The 20,172-nt window shown below is 40.1% G+C and overlaps 1 protein-coding gene across 1 annotated transcript; it reads left to right on the top strand.

Moving 5' to 3' along the window:
* Nucleotides 1-14,230: 14,230 nt before the first annotated feature.
* Nucleotides 14,231-20,172, top strand: thoc1 (THO complex 1). The gene is made up of 21 exons (XM_010886436.3): nt 14,231-14,321; nt 14,756-14,829; nt 14,926-14,986; nt 15,088-15,157; nt 15,305-15,423; nt 15,560-15,608; nt 15,687-15,782; nt 15,882-15,964; nt 16,073-16,152; nt 16,307-16,415; nt 16,959-17,093; nt 17,312-17,412; nt 17,575-17,641; nt 17,723-17,773; nt 17,864-17,934; nt 18,024-18,119; nt 18,589-18,654; nt 19,056-19,139; nt 19,269-19,416; nt 19,537-19,621; nt 19,760-20,172. Exons 1-21 carry the CDS (start codon nt 14,271-14,273, stop codon nt 20,035-20,037), a joined length of 1,974 nt encoding a protein of 657 aa, XP_010884738.1. The 5' UTR covers nt 14,231-14,270; the 3' UTR covers nt 20,038-20,172.

Here is a 20,172-nt window from a genome sequence, read left to right on the forward strand (position 1 = left end):
CCCTATGACCGCAAACACACCCTGTAAATGATATTGCCAGGCCCTTGATGATAATCTGAATTGCATTGCTCTGTTTATTGACCTGTGTTGTGGACTTTGACACAGTGAATAATTAATTTTAATTAGCAAACATTTTATTAGGTCGCACTTTCATTAAGTGCGGATGCATGCTTGTGGTTTCAAGATGCTTTCAGGTCCTCTGTTGTTGAAACTGTATATAAATTACATTGGTGACAGTGAAAAAATATTAAAATGTTTATGCTGATGATACTGTGCTGTATTCCACTGCACCATTTATGAACAAAGCCTTTGTCTACTTACAAGAATTACAGTCCCAATTAGAAGAAGTCCCTCTACACTTAACCTCTACTCAACCAATGCACTTCGATTTATATCTGGGAATTGTTTGAGAAGTCATTATTGTAGATTATATTAAAATGTGGGATAGGTCTCTCTCTCTGTGTAAGACAAGAGAGGTACTCTCTTCCTTTTATTGACATGGTGCTTTTGCAGAAACTTCCAGCACATCTTATTAGGTTTTATTATAATTATTATAACCCAAGAACACAGAATTGGTACGTGTTACACCAAGGGCAACCTCTGAACTTGGTAAAAAGGATATTTTTTTTGCCCCATATAAGAGAAGTAAGCTTCAAAATAAGCTCAGCCTTCAGCGCCTTAACCATACATTTATTTGAAGCAGTACTGGAGGTTTCACTTGAACAAAATTGGGTCTTCTTGGGATAAATGATTGGGCTGTTCATATTTTTTGAAATATGTTTTGGGAGTACTGGATACGTTTTTATATTTTATGATGAGTTTAGGGTTTTTTATCATGAATGCACTGTGTTTATATATTTAGATATATACAGAAATGTATGAAATAACTTTATCTTTCATTAATGTATTGAGAGAAGAGTGTAGATTATACACTTCATCATTTAACAGAAGTGGTCACTATTTTGTCTGGCTTATAACCGGAAGCAAAATATTTATAGTTTTGTATAGCGAAAGCATTTATCATTTTAGTACAAATAATCTGATTGTAACCCAATCTTAAATCAGTTATTTTCTTGTGTTTCTTTAGTTGAATCATATTCTCCCTATCCTTATCCTAAATTAGTTTGTGTTTCCAGCTCCATTAACTGCACTCATTTCTTTTTTTCTGAATGACTGGAATTTTAGGATGCAGACCCTCTGATAAGCTTCAATACATGTTGGCTTCCAAATATTCACAGCACCTCTCATTCAGCACAGTTTTCACAAATATCAGAGGGAAGGTTAGTGGGATGTGAACCAAGATTAAATTGCAATGCCCTGGCATTATATCGTAATAAATTAGGTTGTATGGACATATTCCTTGTGAATGGGAAACCTTCCACACATCAAATAGATGTTTTAAATGTAAGTACTCCGTAACTGACTTATTGGTAAGTTAGATATAGGGGCATTGCAGCTGGGTAGCACACAGTTTTCTGTAGGTCTCCTCCGATGACCGGATTAGATAGAGAGCTATTGTGTTTTTTTCAGGGACAGCACCTTATTAAAAAAGTGTGATTGTCAATGTTTGGACCATACTAGAATAGATTAGTTTCAACTTTATTGTCATTGTACAAGTGCAAGCACAGTACAAAGAAAGGCAGTTAGCATCTAACCAGAAGTGCAAATAGAAGGGGCCAGAAGATGTACACTCACCTAAAGGATTATTAGGAACACCACACTAATACTGTGTTTGACCCCCTTTCACCTTCAGAACTGCCTTAATTCTACGTGGCATTGATTCAACAAGGTGCTGAAAGCATTATTTAGAAATGTTGACCCATATTGATTGGATAGCATCTTGCAGTTGATGGAGATTTGTGGGATGCACATCCAGGGCACGAAGCTCCCGTTCCACCACATCCCAAAGATGCTCTATTGGGTTGAGATCTGGTGACTGTGGGGGCCATTTCAGTACAGTGAACTCATTGCCATGTTCAAGAAACCAATTTGAAATGATTCGAGCTTTGTGACATGGTGCATTATCCTGCTGGAAGTAGCCATCAGAGGATGGGTACATGGTGGTCATAAAGGGATGGACATGGTCAGAAACAATGCTCAGGTAGGCCGTGGCATTTAAACGATGCCCAATTGGCAATAAGGGGCCTAAAGTGTGCCAAGAAAACATCCCCCACACCATTACACCACCACCACCAGCCTGCACAGTGGTAACAAGGCATGATGGATCCTTGTTCTCATTCTGTTTACGCCAAATTCTGACTCTACCATCTGAATGTCTCAACAGAAATCAAGACTCATCAGACCAGACAACATTCTTCCAGTCTTCAACTGTCCAATTTCGGTGAGCTCATACAAATCTTTTCCTATTTGTAGTGGAGATGAGTGGTACCCAGTGGGGTCTTCTGCTGTTGTAGCCCATCCGCCTCAAGGTTGTGCGTGTTGTGGCTTCACAAATGCTTTGCTGCATACCTCGGTTGTAACGAGTGGTTATTTCAGTAAAAGTTGCTCTTCTATCAGCTTGAATCAGTCGGCCCATTCTCCTCTGACCTCTAGCATCAACAAGGCATTTTCGCCCACAGGACTGCCGCATACTGGATGTTTTTCCCTTTTCACACCATTCTTTGTAAACCCTAGAAATGGTTGTGCGTGAAAATCCTAGTAACTGAGCAGATTGTGAAATATTCAGACCGGCCCGTCTGGCACCAACAACCATGCCACGCTCAAAATTGCTTAAATCACCTTTCTTTCCCATTCTGACATTCAGTTTGCAGTTCAGGAGATTGTCTTGACCAGGACCACACCCCTAAATGCATTGAAGCAACTGCCATGTGATTGGTTGATTAGATAATTGCATTCATGAGAAATTGAACAGGTGTTCCTAATAATCCTTTAGGTGAGTGTATGTTATAGGTGGTACGTTTAAATGCAATGAATGCAAATGTAAGTACAAATGGCAATTGCAATGAAGGCAAATTGAAGGTGCAACTGAAATGCAGGGATAGCAGCAATGAGGATCCCGGGGTAGACATGTACATGTAACAACTGAAAAAGTCCTTATCACACATTGCAAAGCAATGTCAGAGTCCAGTAGTACAAAGAGAGTAGTGCAACAAGGTTCCTGAGAGGAAGTACTGAGGGGTGGATGGGTGGGAATGGTTAGTGTTGGGTCACAGAGTTCAGCAGGGTTACAGTAGCTGGAAAGAATCTTTTACCTGTACCACCTGCCTGATGGTAGGAGGGCAAACAGTTTGTGGCATGGATATGAAGGGTCCGTGATGATACCACGTGACCTGTGCAGACACCGCTTGTGCTGGAGGTCTACGATGGTCGGGAGCTGGGCACCAGTGTTGTGCTGGGCGGTTTTCCCCACCCGTCGCAGGCCCTTCCAGTCGGCCACACCACACTGTGGCGCTGTTAGTCAGAATGCTTTCGATTGTGCAGTGGTAAAAGTTCAAAAAGAGGGGCAAAAGTGAACTGTCTATAGGCTAGCAGTCCAACTTAATCCTTTTGTGTCCTGGGCTGCATGAAAAACAGTTAGAAGTTCATTAACAGGGGATGTCTATATCCATGAATTAGTTTGCTCTTCCACACTGGTACACTGTCTGGATGCACTGTCTGAATGCTGAGTAAAATATGCACTCCTTGTAGGTAATGACAGCACCATTAAATCAGATGCAAACTTCATTACTGTTTTTTTTGTACTGGACAAATGCAGAGAAAGCTTTAGCCCAGAGGAATCCCAGGCTTGCTATGCTACAAAATGAATAGGAATTATGTACACATGATAATATCAGCTTTGGTAAGACTTATAATAAATTCATTATATAAGGCTATTTAAATTATGACTCTTGTGGTGCCAATTTGTGCATTTTCTCACATCAGCTGTCACTAATATGACTAATATGTTTTTGCGCAAATTGAGTATAAGACTGTGTGATTTTCAGGGCCTGACTGCAGGGATGCCTCTCTAGGCATCTCTATGTTTAGTTTTTTGGTTGTCCCCAATTAGAGGCATTTGCCCTGCATTGTCCCTGACACACACACTTTATAGGCAGCAAAATGCAATTTCTCCTGATATAGGCTTCATGGTTTCTGTCAACAACCTCTTAGAGGCATGCAAATGAGAAAATGTTTCATGCCCCATTCACATCGAGACGGAATTCCATTGGCAGTATTTCATTTCAGTCTATTTACTTGCCCCGCTACTGGTTAGATAAGTGCACTGCAAAACCGGACGTGAGTATTCTGATTTAGAGAGAGATATTGTCGCTTTTTTTCCACTTGATTTTCAGTTTTATTCTAGGACACCAAGTTTTTTCTTTACAACTTTACAACTATGAATAGGGCTGTATGTTAGTGTTTTTTTTTTTTTTCTCTGAGCTTGTGACTGTTCAACTTATTTTGTATTCACATACCTATCTCCTTTCTTTCAGATCATGGCTGGCTCTGTTAGTTCTCGTCAAATGTGTCTAAACAGCCCTGATTCTTAAGACAAAGCGATGGTATCCTGTAGCTCAAAAGGTTGATGTGATAGAAAATAAACGGGGTCATTTTTGGATTCAAATGCCAAAAGTGTCAGATCTAACTCAACGAAACTTGTGTTCCCCAGTGAAATTACTTACGACGTAGTGTGGAAGAGGAGCAGGACATTTCCAGTCCGCCATGTGAGAATAGCATAGATTGCTAGGTAGCTTAACTAGCTACATTACTTTTATAGCCTTTTTTAAACTAAATATCAAGCTAACATGACTAATTGAAGATTATGATTAAGGAATAAATTATCGTGCACAGCGTCTGTGTGATAAAAATCCCTGCTATGGAATAATTTGTTGGGTTTCATGGATATAACATAGATGATGAATATATAGCATAAAAAAGTGAAACAGGTAGGTAGGTGGTATTTGTCTTTTAGCAGGAAGATGCATGAGCATTCTCTGCATACTCTTGAAAAATATTAAACAGTTTATTGAAGCTGGCCCCAAAATAAATAAAAAAGCAGGAGATTGAAGTTAGGTAAAGGATTTATTATGTCTGGAGGCATGAATAAATTGGATGTTTTTTTGCGGGTAAAGATTCATTCCAATCTGAAATAACTTCATAATGATGTCACATAAGCATGGACAATAATCAGTGTGGAATGTTGACAACACCTTGTAGAATCACAAATCTAAAATCCATAACCTGAACAATTCAGCCTATTCTGGAGGCAAAGGTGTACAACCAGGTACATGACAGCTATTGGCACAAAGGAGAAGTATTCAGGTAGCCTATCTCATGATGTTCCCACGTGAGATATGGGATCAGAAGCTTTTTCAAACTGAGACATGGTGGCTTGCCTTATAGAGATATGTTGGGAAGTTCATGTGAAGTGTTGTTATTTGCAATCACAATGGGTGTTAGTTCAGACAGTCTACAGTCTGCTATCAGAAATCCCTAAATGAGCTTTAATAGACCTACATTTGTGTAGATAATTTTCACCAAACACCCTTTCTTATGCCGATCTACAAAATAAATTGCATGTACAATGTTAACATTCACCGCAAGTCAATTTGCCTGGCTTGGAAGGCAATAAAGCATGCAGGTCCCCTGGATCTCTGACATGTTTTGGATTGGATATGGTCAACCTTCGATCCTACATTGACTCTATCATCAAAATGTCGAACTTGTGGGTCTCGATCTTGTGGGTGTTGATGGAAAACCTGGATACAATTTGGCTTGGATTGAGATCAGAGTAGACCTCTACTTTATGCCTGTTTAAAAACACACTCTAGTTGGTAGGATTCCCCCGTTTCAGTTTGTTTAAAAATAAAAGGAAATTGTTTACGTAATGCAAAGGGTGTGTTCACAGCATTAAAAACTGAATTCTTATAGTCTCTGTTGATGACCTGCTTCACTGTCTGTTTGGCCGGAGACACATTGGATCTTTAACAATGTATGTGATTGCTGTTGTAGTCTGTACGGCGCCAGAAGCCTGGTACACTGACATTGTTCACAGAACAATAACTTATTAGTCATCCATGTAATATCAGGGGTCACCCTGTGCCCTTCACAGTGATTTGGAAATGGGAGCATTTTGTCGTATTTTGGATATGAAATGCAGATGAAATCAAACAATTACTGAGATTAAAGTATAGATCCTCAAATAAAATTTTAGAGTAATTATGTAAAGGAAGACCCCCACAGTGATTGATTGAAGTATGCTCACCATACTGAAGAATCTTCCAGGAGGTAGGTATGGGTGTGTCAGCCACCACTGTCCACAGAAAATGTCCCTAGCCAAACAACAGAGGCCAATGAACACTGCAAGGTGTATACCACAAGTTTGCCTCAAAAATAGGATGGCCAGGTTACAGTTCAGTCAAAAGTACTTCAGAGAGGAAAGGCTGCATTTTATTATAAAAATAACAAATATCTACCAGCCCCTAATATTTTTACAAAATTCTCTATTAATTTTTTAATAATGTTTTATGAGATAATATATTTATTACAATCTAGTAAAATGTAATTTGGTATATTGTTCTATTGAGACACAAATGTTTAGCTCTCAGAAGGTTACCATGGGGATGATACTACTTGCACTGATGCATGGAGGATGTTATGACCCGGGCATGTATGGCTGACACAAGAACCAGCTCACTTGTCTTCACTGATTATTTAAATTCTTTAAAATGTGTGAATAACATTTTCTGAATACATTTTTTATATGTGCTTTTCCATTGTGAATTCATGCAAACTTTCTTAACAAGCTACCAAATATTATAAGCTGACCGCATTGGTTAATTTTTAATTATAATAATCCCTATTAAGTACAGTAATTTGTTAAATTATATTTGTGTATAACCATAGTATTATAATAGGCATAATACTATAGTTATTATAAATATTCTAAATTACAATAAGTATTATAACAGACTGAGATAAGTGGAAATTTGAAAGGGATGGCTAATGTATGTCCGATGGCAGATTTGGCAAACGCTTGGAAATCTTTTCAGAAAGTATTGATTGGATCAGCATTGTTTTTGCTAGTGTTTTACAAAGGCAAACTAAGATAATACATGCTATTACGGTGCACATCCATGCAGGATTCATCATCATTTATTTTTTGCCTACAAACACTTGGTGGAACTTTTAGATCAGGCTGGAATCTCACTTAAAAAAAAACATACACGTTCTATAGACCATTGCACAACATATTTAAGCCAAGACAAGCTGGCTGTACATATACAGTCATCTCAAGAAGTACAGCCGCAAGCAGTAGGGGAACTGGGGGTGCTGAAGCGCCCTTGACGTAGCCTCAGCACTTCCTGATTCTGGTAGTCTGTTTGTCAATCAGTGAGACACTCATCATTTAGGCCAACAGGCACGCGTCAGCCATCCATACTCGAGGTTGATGAGCATCATTATGGCTGACAGGGCATGAATCTCCAGTGCATTCAAGACCTGTTCAGTTCCACCACACGATCATCCTTTATCAGCACCCCCTGCTCAAAAGATCTTCCCACAGCCATGCTGGCACCCTTCTGACATTGAGCATGCAAAAAAGGGAATGCAAAAAATAAACAACACAAATAATAAATCATATTTTGGCTTTAAACACGAGGGGTCGTATACTTTCAACACAACAATTTCTCAAACACAGATTTTTCTCTGTAAAACAAAGGCTTCCAAAGTACTGGCACCCCTAAAGAATATGTTGAATAAAACCAAACAAAGTGGAATATATTATTCATTTCTATACTTTTTTGTTGGCTATGCTGATGCCAGACACCTATTCCTATTCCCCGGAGGTATAAATATGAGGCTAAACGAATCTAAAATCCCTTTCACAATCGGTAAAACCAAAGTGCTTTCAGCTTATAAACAAATCCATAAACAGCTGAAAATACCACTAAGTGCAGTCAGGGCAATGATTAAAAAAAATCATATGTCTGGTGAAGTTGCACATTTTCCAAGAAGAGGACACATGATGAGGATTATGCACGATGAGGACTATGCACGATGAGGACTATGGATGATGACTATGCACGATGAGGACAATGCACGATGAGGACAATGCACGATGAGGACAATGCACGATGAGGACAATGCACGATGAGGACTATGCCCGATGAGGACTATGCCCGATGAAGACACAATGAGGACTATGGACGATGAGGACTCTGCATGGTGAGGTCACACGATGAGTACACACGATGAGGACTATGGTGAGGAAGGCAAAGAAAATTGGATCACAGTCTCAGAACAGCACAGTCTAGTGGAATTATGGTTTAAAAATGAACTGTTAGACGCCACCTCCTTGGAAGGGTTGCATGAAAGAAACCTTTACTGAGCACAACATTCAATATAAACATGAACTTTGCCATGCTTTAGTGGAAATACAGTCTGAACTGTGTGTTGTGGTCAGATCGGCCATGCACAAAATCATCATGTTTAGCTACAAAAGGGGACTGCAAGGAAAAGTGAAGCGGAGGAGCCATTCTCTCAACAACATTCTCTTTGACCATGACAATGCAGGATTGCCAGGTTGATAATTTTTTTCTGGTTTTGTAAAGACCACAGCCTTTTTCCCACCCTTGAAGCTAGGCTTTTCAAATATGGTACTTGTTTTTAAAAATTCTCAGGAACTTGTTACCTGTTTTTGTTTTAGATTGCAGAACAATGGTTGCTTCTGATGATTCCTCAATACATGAAGAGCTGGACATCGCTATGAATTCTGGATAATTTTGTTTGCAGCAAGACATGTATATTGCCTCAAATTTATGGTGCATACACCACCACCTATTGGACATACACCCTGCCCAACTCTTTTTACCTACGCACGCCCCATTCATACTTTCTTCCGACGTGACTCGATGGGGGTGCTAAAGCTTCTACAGGGAGAGCTGAAGCACAACTAAATGTCACTTTCACAATCTTATCAGGGGATTCTGACAGTATGACAGGGCCCGGCACCTCTTCTTCCCATGGTTATGCTGCCAAGCATGGTTTTAGTGAATTATGTTAATTATTTATTTAACTGCATCTATTCAGCCAAGAGCTCTGTCATGGAATGCTTAGTTAAATATTGCTTATTTCTAAAACCTCACAAAGTTTTAATATGAATATTGCTATTATGGTTTTTGCTGTATATCTGTGGTCAGTGCTGTTAGGGGTGGTGATGCATTTTTGTGACAGTCTTGATTATATAGTGTAAATAAATCAATAAGCTTAGGGTAGCCTATATAGTTTAATTCCCTCTACAGTAATTATATTTAATTCTAGTGGTTTATTTTCTGAAGTCTTGTTAATGTTAGGCTGTAATGTAAAAATGTTTCATTGAATTTAGGCCTGCATTGAACACCACACAAAGATTACTTGTAGACCACATCATTTAAATCAAAAGCTGTTTCTGTGTGAAAATGCTACAGGATTTGCTCTATTGGTTTTGTTTGTGTCTTTTTTAGTCCTACATTTGCTCAAATAGCCATGAACACCTTCTGACTACTGTCTCAAAGTGGATACAGCTGTAGTATGGGGGAACAAAGGTAAACCCCTTCGAATGCTACTGAGTGGACATGTAGAAAAATTAGTGCAAAGTGACTATGACCTACAACATAATTGAATATCTAATAATTTCACTCCATATTGTAAACATAGGCAACCAAAAAATTACCATGATATACTGGAAGTTCTTAGAAAAGGTAACTAATCATTCATCTCAAGCCAATCATTTGAAAGATCATATGTTTCACGGCCTACTTAATCCTCAACGCTCCTCTTCAGTCAAGTCCAGAAAACAAGGGATGGTGTAGCAACCCGGAACTCAGGGATGATCGGTCTGGTCACTTCAATTTACATATGTGTATGTGCCTATATCAGTTATCATAAATGCCCAAAAGGTGTAGGTCGTTAAACACGAACCATACTGTAAAATGGCATGTGTTCCTGGGGCTAACAGAAGGTAAATATGCCCACGACTCAGGGATGACTAGACAATGTCATGTGTTCCTGGGCCTAACCAGACTGCTTTGAGAATCCAGGACTCAGGGACACCAAGTCTGGTCACGTAGATTTACCTATCTGTATGTAATTACCAGCAGCCCCACGAGCCTGAGTGTGGAGATGAACGAGGAATGCCGTAGTAATCTATATTCCAATATAATAAAATGTATTTCAATCAAGTAATAAAGTTACAATACAAAACATAGTTACATACCAACATGATTCAAAGTTCTCCCAACTAGCCTAACAGTCGATTAATTATATAAGTATTTAAGACACTATAGCGCAAAGGTGTGCTAGGAGCTTCTGTTAAAGACGGACTCCAAGAACTAAGTCAGGCTTCCCTATTTATCCCCACCAGAACTGACCAATTCCAAACTCCCCCATTGGATATATAATGGGATCACCTCACTTTGGCTAAAACAATGAAAACAAAGGAACTGGCATTGAAACATTTACACATATTCAATTAGCACCATCCAAAACTAGACACTTGGTCTGGCGGGATTCTTCATCCATAAACATTTACCTGTAACAAACCATACATAACATGTACAGCATTGAAACCTATTGGAGAGTTTATCCCTTTATGAGACACACATTAAAAGACCAAACATCAATGAGGTTAATCCAACCAAAGTAATATTTCTACTTTGTTGATTTGTCCATCCTCACACCTGGTTCGTCTGAGCGGGTGGGGCTACCATGGCCCCCACCATGTACGTCCGTTCCTTTCAGGAAGCAAATAGGCCCATTGGGCTGAGATTAGGATGTCCCACTGAGTTGAGACACCAGACACCACGGCACCTTCAAAAACTTTCCAAAACACATCTTTCATGGCACTACACAGCTTCTGTGTTCAGAACCTTTGTGTGCCGGATATATCCTCAGAGATCAGACATTTGCGTAGTACCCCCAAAGCGGTGCTCCCATCAACCAAACAGAAAGCATAAATTCACAAAAAAAACATTAATATAACCTAATCAAGTGATTTCTCTGATAATGTTTGCTTATGTTGTTGTTCGTTGACAACTGAGGTATAAAATGGATAAAAGCATTAATAAATGTTTGCGTTTATCGCTTTAAAAATGTAGTAGACGGGTGTCTTGTAAAACATTTTGTGACTGCTGATGTAAAAAGGGCTGTATAAATAAATCTGATTGATTGATAGTAGTTTTCTGTGAATTTATGTCCCTTTTATCTGTCCCGAAGATATCCCTTTGTATGGGAACTCCAGGCCAATCTTAAAAGTCTGAAAGTAGATTCAAAGTATGTACACATTATTCTAAAGTTATACACCAGGGTGATAAACTAGAAACAGAGGACAGAAAATATGTTTAGATAACTTAGAGAAAGGGCATGCAATGATTGCTCAATCTAAAACTAAGTTGTATAGTGCCATCTTCTGGCCTCAAATAAAACTATACATACATTGACAGTTGTGCTCAAAAATGTGCACACCTTTAGAAAATTGGTAATATATGTACCATTTGCAAAGAAAACATGATGGCACAATCATAAAACAAATAAATCAACTGACCCCTTTTCAAAAGTCTGCATACCCTTAGTTCTTAATACTGTGTATTGCCACCTTCAGGATCAATGATAGCTTGCAGTCTGTTTTAATAGTTGTCTATGAGGCCCTGCATTCTTTCAGGTGGTATTGATGACCATTCGTTTTGGCAAAATGCCTCCATGTCATACAACGTCTTTGGTCGTTTGAGATCGCCCCAGTGTGGCTCGATGTTATTAAGGTCAGGAGACTGTGATGGCCACTCCAGAACCGTCACTCTTTTTCTGCAGTAACCACTGGAGAGTCAATTTGGCCTTGTGCTTAGGGTTATTGTAGTGCTGGAAAGTCCAAGAGCATCCCATGCACAGCTTTCATGCAGAAGAATGCAAATTGTCTGCCAGTATTTACAGATAACATGCTGCATTCATCTTGCCATCAATTTTCACAAGATTCCCCCCCAAAACAGTGAGTCACGACCATGTTTCACAGTGGGGGTGGTATTCTGTTAGGCCTTGTTGACCCCTCTCCAAACATAGCGCTTATGGTTGTGACCATAAAGCTTTATTTTGGTCTCGTCACTCCAAATTACAGTGTGCCAGAGGCTGTGAGGCGTGTCAAGGTCTTGTCGGGCATATTGTAACCGGGCTTTTGTGTGGCATTGGCACAGCAAAAGCTTCTTTCTGGTAACTCGACCATGCAGCTCATTTTTGTTCAAATATCGTGGTATTGTGCTCCTTGAAACAACCACACCATATTTTTCCAGAGCAGCCTGTATTTCTCCTGAGGTTACCTGTGGGTTTTTCTTTGTATCCCACACAATTCATCCCCCAGTTTTGGCTGAAATCTTTCTTGGTCTATATGACCATGGCTTGGTATCAAGAGATCCCCAAATTTTACATTTCTTAATAAATGATTGAACAGTACTGACTGGCTTTTGCAAGGCTGTAGATATCATTTTATATCCTTTTCCATCTTTATAAAGTTCCATTACCTTGTTAAGAAGGTCTTTTGTCAGTTCTTTTCAGCCCTCCATGGCTCAGTATTTAGCCTGCTCAGGTCATCCACGTGAGAGCTAACAACTCTGACTATTTATACCCAGACACTAATGGCAGTTTAAAAAGCCACAGGTGTGGGAAATTCACCTTTAATTGCCATTTTCACCTGTGTGTGTCACCTTGTTTTTCTGTAATAAGGCCAAATATTCAAGGATATATCAACTTTTGATCAGGGCCATTTGGGTGATTTCTGTTATCATTATGATTTAAAAAGTAAAAATAAATTGCTTCATATGATCACTATCCTTAAATAATTTTTTTGCATGATCAGTCATCCAAAATGTCACAATTTCTGCCAGGGTATGCAAACTTATGAGCACAACTGTATTCATTCCATACAACATACAGAGAAAACAAATTAAATGGGCCATTTTCAATGTCAGTAAAATTGGTTTTCATTGGTTAAGGGTTTACTTCCCATCTTCATCATGCTTTTTGGTCTCATAAGATGAATCCATTTTTGGGATACAAATTCAAAAGTGGGGATACAAATTCTTAACAAAAAATGTAAACCTAAAACACAAAACATAACAAGAAAACACAAAGGACATCTGGAAACTTTGAATGTTTGGAGTTTGATGATCCAGGATTCTTTTGTAACAAAAAGTGTGTTCAGTTTAATTATAATTCTAGTTAAATATTACACACATAAATATACATTGTTGAAGAAAATAAATGATATCAAATTAACCTAATCATCCTAATAATTCCTATGGAAAACAACTATTTAATTGTCCTGAGTGTGTCAGAGTCCACTAGTCCATGAAGGTAAATGGCAGCATCGCATCAGGAGGATGTGTGTACAATTGTTCTAGGAAAGGAGTTGTTTTTATTAGGAAAAAACGTTTGTTTTCAACAAAAAACTCACCCTCTTCAGGATTTGAACTTTACATATATAGCATCATAGAAGCACAGGAGTTACATTTTTGTTAAATCTGATTACAAAAAAGGCGTAATCTCGTCTATTAACACTGTTAAATCCTAGCAGTTCAGTGCCCAGTATGTTACAGCATGTGACACAATTTGGAAGTGTCTGGATGTGTGGAAAATTTGAGTAAGAGTGAGGCTATTCTTCTGAATGACAAATTTTTTTAACATTGGGGGCTAAGGAGGCAATGGACAATATAGTGTTGCTGGATGTAGAACACAGTGGCCCATAATTTGACACCATATTTAGACTAAAAACACACACACACTAGATGAAATACTAAACACAGTATTTCCGACAATACATTCACTGCATGTTACAGAAATGCTTGTTTTTCCACTATGAGGGAATATATATTTCATATTCAGTGACTTCCATTTTGGGCAACTGTTTGGGGAGAGTAAAAAAACTGCAAAACTTAGTATTACAGAGCAGCCCACGATTTGACACCATGTTCTGACTCTACACACTGTACAGTATTTCACATTTACTGCAGGACATGAGGCAATATTGCCTCCTTGTGAGGCAATATATATTCCGTATACAGTGATTTACATTGGCATCATGTATTTGACCTTGGAACATGTTTTAAAACCCACTTTTTATGCACATATACTTAAATATGAAGAAATAGGATTAATTGTCAATGATGAGACAGCTATTTGTCATGAATCATGAATATAGTTTTATGACACTTTTCTGCACTTCGGCGGCTTGTATTTTGAAATATCCAAAGATTCCCTGACCCGGAAGTGCTTTTCAATGTTGCTCACAAGCCTTAGGTGAAGAAGTAATGTCTCCATCGGTCTTATTCAACTTCAACGATGCAAAAGATGCATTTACAGTACGAAAAATATTTATATATGATTTCAGAGTATTTACTATGCTTGATCGAACATTTCACTAACTACGTTTTGGTAGAAAAGCTTGCAATAACTTTGCAAGCCAGCATGATTTAGTAGCTCAACGTTAGCTGGCTAGCTGTATAGCTTGGTAGCAAGCTAGAAAATATTAGCATAATTGCTATGTGTACAGTAGTATTATTACGCTTTATTTAAGCTGCGATTAGTGTTGGTTGACTGAAATAACGGCGTCAAATGCAATTCATTGTTTTATTAAAAATGTCTCTACGCATTAAATACGCATACTCATACACACATGATAGTTTTTTAGTAAATGTTTCGTTGTAATTGAGTTTAATCGGCTAAAGAGAACTATAACGTAGATACTCGGCTAACATTATCCTTTGTTGTTGACATTGTTATAACCCTAATCTAGGCCTCAACAAGAAGTGCTTTGGACAACAAAACCAGCAAACCTCTGATAAATGCTTTCAACCAGATCACTGGAAAGTAGGTTAAGTTAATACATAACTAGATAGCTCAATTATATCTAGGCATGTCTGTTTTGTCCTCACCATGAACGTCTGCCTTTATGTCCCTCTACAGTGAGACAGAGAAGAAGACCACTCTTGACCAAGCTCTGAGGCAAGTCCTGGAGGAGCAGATTGTAAGTTGTGTGTGTGTAAAAATATACATTGTCATTGTAACAATTGTGAAAGTTTTATAGCTGTCGAGAACATTTTCACTTTTCTTCCTTCACTTTTACAGGTGGAAAAGAAAGCACTCGTTGATGAGTACCTCGCTCTGATCTATCTCAGCATTGATGGAGTCACTGAAGGTTAGCAGCAGGCTCAGTGAGGCTTAACCTCACTTCAGAACATTGCTGGATATATTCTGTTCTAGCTCCATATTTTTTCATTAACATAGCTACATGCCATCAGCACATTACTGAGTAATTGAATAGTAAATTCACTTGTCGATTCAGGTCTCTGTTCTGCCACCACTCCTTTCTTACTGTTGGGAGATGTTCTGGACTGTCTTCCTCTGGACCAGTGTGATAAAATATTCTCGTTTGTTGAAGAGAATGTTTCCACTTGGAAGTCTGTGAGTACCTCAGTTTGTTTCTGTAACTTTTGTAGTGTTACTTGGTGATGATTTCCTTAGAAAGAATAGAATATATCATATTTCCGCTGATTATTGAGGGAACAACAGCAATAGGATTTTCTCCTCTGCCTTTTAGAACTCCTTCTACACTGCTGGGAAGAACTACCTGTTAAGGATGTGTAATGGTGAGGATCTAGTTGTTTGTTTGTTGGTGCCTTGATCTATGCAGGCATTTCATTATTAAACTTGATTTGACCCTGCAGATCTTCTGAGGAGGTTGTCCAAGTCTCAGAACACGGTCTTCTGTGGGCGCATCCAGCTGTTCCTTGCTCGTCTCTTCCCGCTGTCTGAGAAATCTGGTTAGAGGATTAAATCAGTCTGTCACAACAGGAGCTAACGTGGTTCATGATAAGTGATGAAAGTAGATCTGTGACCATCTGTGTTTCTATGTGTGTCAGGTCTGAACCTGCAGAGCCAGTTTAATCTGGATAACATCACAGTGTTCAACAAAAATGAGCAGGAGAGCACCCTGGGCCAAAGGGTAAGGCTTTATTCTAAGGTTTACAGATATTGTATAGTGTGTGAGCTGTTGAATTATATTAACCCTTTGCACTCATTCTCTGTCTGTTTCCTGTGTTATATTCTACAGCCGGCAGAGGAGAAAGAAGATGGGATGGAGGTGGAAGAGGGTGAGATGGGAGATGAGGAACCCGGTGTACCTGCACCATGGTGTGTAATAAGTCCTTGTTTTATCAGTCAGTGCTTGGAATCATCAGTGGCTCTTCGTGAACATGGCTTTTACACTGAGCCTTACGCGGACACTTCTTTTGGGCCGCTTACTAAAACCAGTTTCCTCCTATGACGTTGCTCTGTTTGTTCGTAGTTCCATCCCCATTGACTACAACCTGTACAGAAAGTTCTGGACCCTGCAGGACTACTTCAGAAACCCTGTTCAGTGTTATGACAAGTTCTCCTGGATGACGTTCCTTAAGGTGACACTTCTGCCCATCTTTTCCCACCCACAAAACGTTTTCAGCCATGTTTTATCTGTCTTCTACTTACAGGCCTCCAAGTTGGTGTAAGGGGCTTTTTCGCATAACCAAGCTGATCACCACTGTCTAGGTTTGAACCTGGACAGTGCTGTTAGGTGATGGACTGGGGAAATTAGGCCAGCATCACCTGGGGAGGGGTATACGTTGTCAGCAAAGGCTTGCCTTATTTCCTCCCATACTACCCAATTCTTCAGGAGACCTGAGCACCTGTAAGGCTCTCCTATGTGCTGCCAGTGTCGGGGAGAAAAGCAGAATAGATTGGCACAAATGTTTAGTAGGTTCCCGGAATCATCAGCTCGTGATGTCACCGTGATGTGATTGGGCCGTAGATTAAACTGGATATGATGAAATTGGGAAAATTAAATAAACAAAATGGATGACAGAATTGAATGAGGAAGCACACAAAAAAAACAGAATGTCTGACATTTTACACAAGCCCCGGAGTGCGTCTTTAACAAAAATGTTGTGGCTACTTGTCTTTAGTATTCGGATGAGACCTTGGCAGTGTTTAAGAGCTTCAAGCTGGATGACATGCAGGCTTCAAAGAGGAAGCTGGAGGAGCTGAGAACAGCAGGAGGAGAGCATGTCTACTTTGCCAAGTTCCTCACCAGCGAGAAGGTTACATTTGTCATCCTCCCAATCAATTAAGAATAGTGTTACATGTATGTGTGCATGGTTGAGACTGACAGCATGGCAATGGGGATGTACAGAACAACTGGACGTAGCAGTGGGGTGGTGTACATCACCTTGCATCCCAAATAACAAATCATTATTTGTCGGGTTTGGGCCTTGTCTTGCACTCGCTCACATGCTGACAGCCTGTTTTCACAATCTAGCTAATGGACCTGCAGCTCAGTGACAGTAACTTCAGACGACACATTCTCCTGCAGTACCTTATTCTGTTCCAGTACCTCAAGGGACAAGTCAAGTTCAAAAGGTGAGATGGCCTAAAAGGATGACCCTGCCTTGTACCACCATAACCTCTGTGAGGTTGTACGAAATGTTGTCTGTATAGCATGAGAAGACGTAATGGTTGAGATCGGTAATGAGCATTTGACTGCTGTTTGTCCTCTTATTGAAGTATCTCTTGTTGCTACAGCTCCAGTTGTGTCCTAAATGATGACCAGTGTTCTTGGATGGAGGAGACTACCAAACTGGTCTACCAGGTGTGTGGGTTTTCTGTCTCTATAGTCCATAAAATGTACAGCTCATTATTGGGAATGTTGTTCTAACCTGTCATCATGTAGCTTCTCAGAGAGATCCCACCTGATGGAGACAAGTTTGCCACCATGGTCGAGGTAAGATTAGTCTGAAATGTTGGTATTCCGGACTTTTAACGCAGCCCACTTTATTACAAGCTGAGGTGACAATTCCTCTCATTTTGACAGCATGTCCTGAACACAGAAGAGAACTGGAACTCATGGAAAAACGAGGGATGTCCAAGTTTTGTGAAGGACCGGTATGTCAAAATTCATAAAGTGAATCCATTATTTTGTATTTATTAACAGTCAGAAGTCCAAATCTAAAATGTGATGATAAACCCCTCAGACCAGTAGATGATAAACCCAAGAGACCCACGAGGAAAAGACAAGCTCCAGAAGACTTCCTGGGTAAAGGCCCTGACAGAAAGGTCTTCATGGGAAAGTAAGTAGCAGTCCTAACCTGTCCTCTAAATGGCAGTTATAACTGGAACATGTCATGTCTTCACCAAAGCCATAGGTGGGAGGCGATGGCAGATATATTATTATTATATGTAACTTTTTTGTTAGTTGGAATGCAAACGATGCCGAATCCCAAATAAACCCCTTCACCTTACTGTCCACCCTCACCCCTCCACTGCCTCTAAAAATGATCAAGGGTGTAGGGACTTATTAGACCAGCCGGTGGCCCCGTCTAGCGATTGTAGAACGAGGCAGGCTCCACAAACCAGGTTTCACAAGCCAAGTGGACTCCAATAAGGCGAAGAACAATCTGCTGTGGTACACATTACCACGAAACGCGCTGCACACTCGGTTCAAGGAGCTGCCCATGTTGTGACATTAAATGACAGTTGAACAATCAGTCAGCTGCATTTGCATTAACTCTGGTCTTGCTTTAATTTGTTGGTTTTCAGTGATGAACTGACAAGACTTTGGAATCTGAACCACGACAACATGGCGGCTTGTCAGTCAGAGAGCAGGTGAGGGGTATTACATAATGCATCAACACTGCAGCTGGCGACCTACCATAGCTGCAAGGCTTTTCTAGTAGAACTTGCATTTAGCTGTTCACCTAGTTCTGAAACATAATTTCCGAACGCCCGTGGTCCGTAGTTTATTTTCCACATAAAAACTGCTAAACTGAATTGAGGGGTTCAGTCTGATTGGTGCCAGAACCCACGCAACTAAAGCTACATTTTGAAAATAAGTAATTGGCTTTGATACTCTGATGTTCAGAGGTGATCCATTTGCAAAATACATTATGTACAACCCTCCTGTTGATGTCACTTAACGAAACGGCAATGAAACAAGTCATATTGAAATTATTAGCAAACAGTGTTGCAGTGTAAGACCCTTTTGGGGCAATTTGTCTCGTCCACAGGGAGTTCATGCCTTCACTGGAAGAGTTCTTTGAAGAGGCTATAGAACAGGCTGACCCAGCCAACATGGTGGAAGATGAATACAAGTATGTGTATAGTGTTTATTGGAACAAATGATTGTCTAATGTCCTAAGACTTTATTAATGGTCTACAGAAAGATTCTTCCATCTAAACGGTGTTCTGATGCAATATACTCCACCACCTGACTCGTGCAGGGTGGTGCGTAACTCGAACTACGGCTGGCGAGCCTTGCGTCTGCTGTCCAGGAGGAGTCCTCATTTCTTCCAGCCTACCAACCAGCAGTTCAAGAGCCTGGCTGACTACCTGGAGAGCATGGTCATCAAACTGGCCAAGGAGCTGCCGGTGAGGGGTCTGAATGGGATCGGCCCACGGGCGCCTGGTAAACAATGACTTTAGCCATGGCATAGGGCTCACCGTATCTCCACATCGATCTCTTTTGTTTTCTTTACCCTGTCATCACAGAAGGACCTTCCGTCAGAGGAAATAAAGACAGGAGAGGAAGACGACGAAGACAATGGGGACACCCTTCTCAAAGAGAGCAACGACAGTGAGTTTTAACTTCATCGATCTAGTGTAATAGTTCTAGATTCTATGTTTTCCAAATGTACAAGGAACTGTTAATATTTGAAATCTGACAAAAGACAAACATTCGGCGACTGAATTCCATACTTTCGTGCGCCTCCAGGTCCAAGCATGCAGACCAAGGTGGTGTCCAACCAGCAGATGGATGAAATAGCAGCCAAGCTGGGGGCCCAGTGGAAGACCCTGGCCAGTCAGCTGGAGATCAAGGCAGCAGAGATCCGGGAGATTGAGACAGACAGCGAGGACGTGGACATGCAGGCCAAGCTGCTCCTGGTGGCCTGGCAGGACCGTGAGGGGACCCAGGCCACAGTGGAGAGCCTGATCACAGCCCTCAACAATGCCGGCTTCCCTAAGATTGCAGACATCCTGAACGAGACATAGAAATAATAATTCCCCCATTCCTGTTTTTATGGACCTGTTTCTGGTTTGTCAAGGCCCTCCTTTTGTCGGTCCATCTTTCTTGAGAACATTTGTGTGTTGTGTTTTTTGTTAATAAAAGCTCTACTTTGACCAGCA

Source organism: Esox lucius, chromosome 3 (assembly GCF_011004845.1).
Source record: "Esox lucius isolate fEsoLuc1 chromosome 3, fEsoLuc1.pri, whole genome shotgun sequence".
NCBI lineage: Eukaryota > Metazoa > Chordata > Actinopteri > Esociformes > Esocidae > Esox > Esox lucius.

Bases quoted from the DNA above. Each gene is read 5' to 3' on its own strand.
- thoc1 (XM_010886436.3), top strand. From the start codon at position 14,271: ATGTCTCCATCGGTCTTATTCAACTTCAACGATGCAAAAGATGCATTT. The intron at 15,965-16,072 runs GTAAGGCTTTAT...TATATTCTACAG, and splicing joins AGAGCACCCTGGGCCAAAGG to CCGGCAGAGGAGAAAGAAGA. The intron at 19,417-19,536 runs GTGAGGGGTCTG...CTGTCATCACAG, and splicing joins AACTGGCCAAGGAGCTGCCG to AAGGACCTTCCGTCAGAGGA.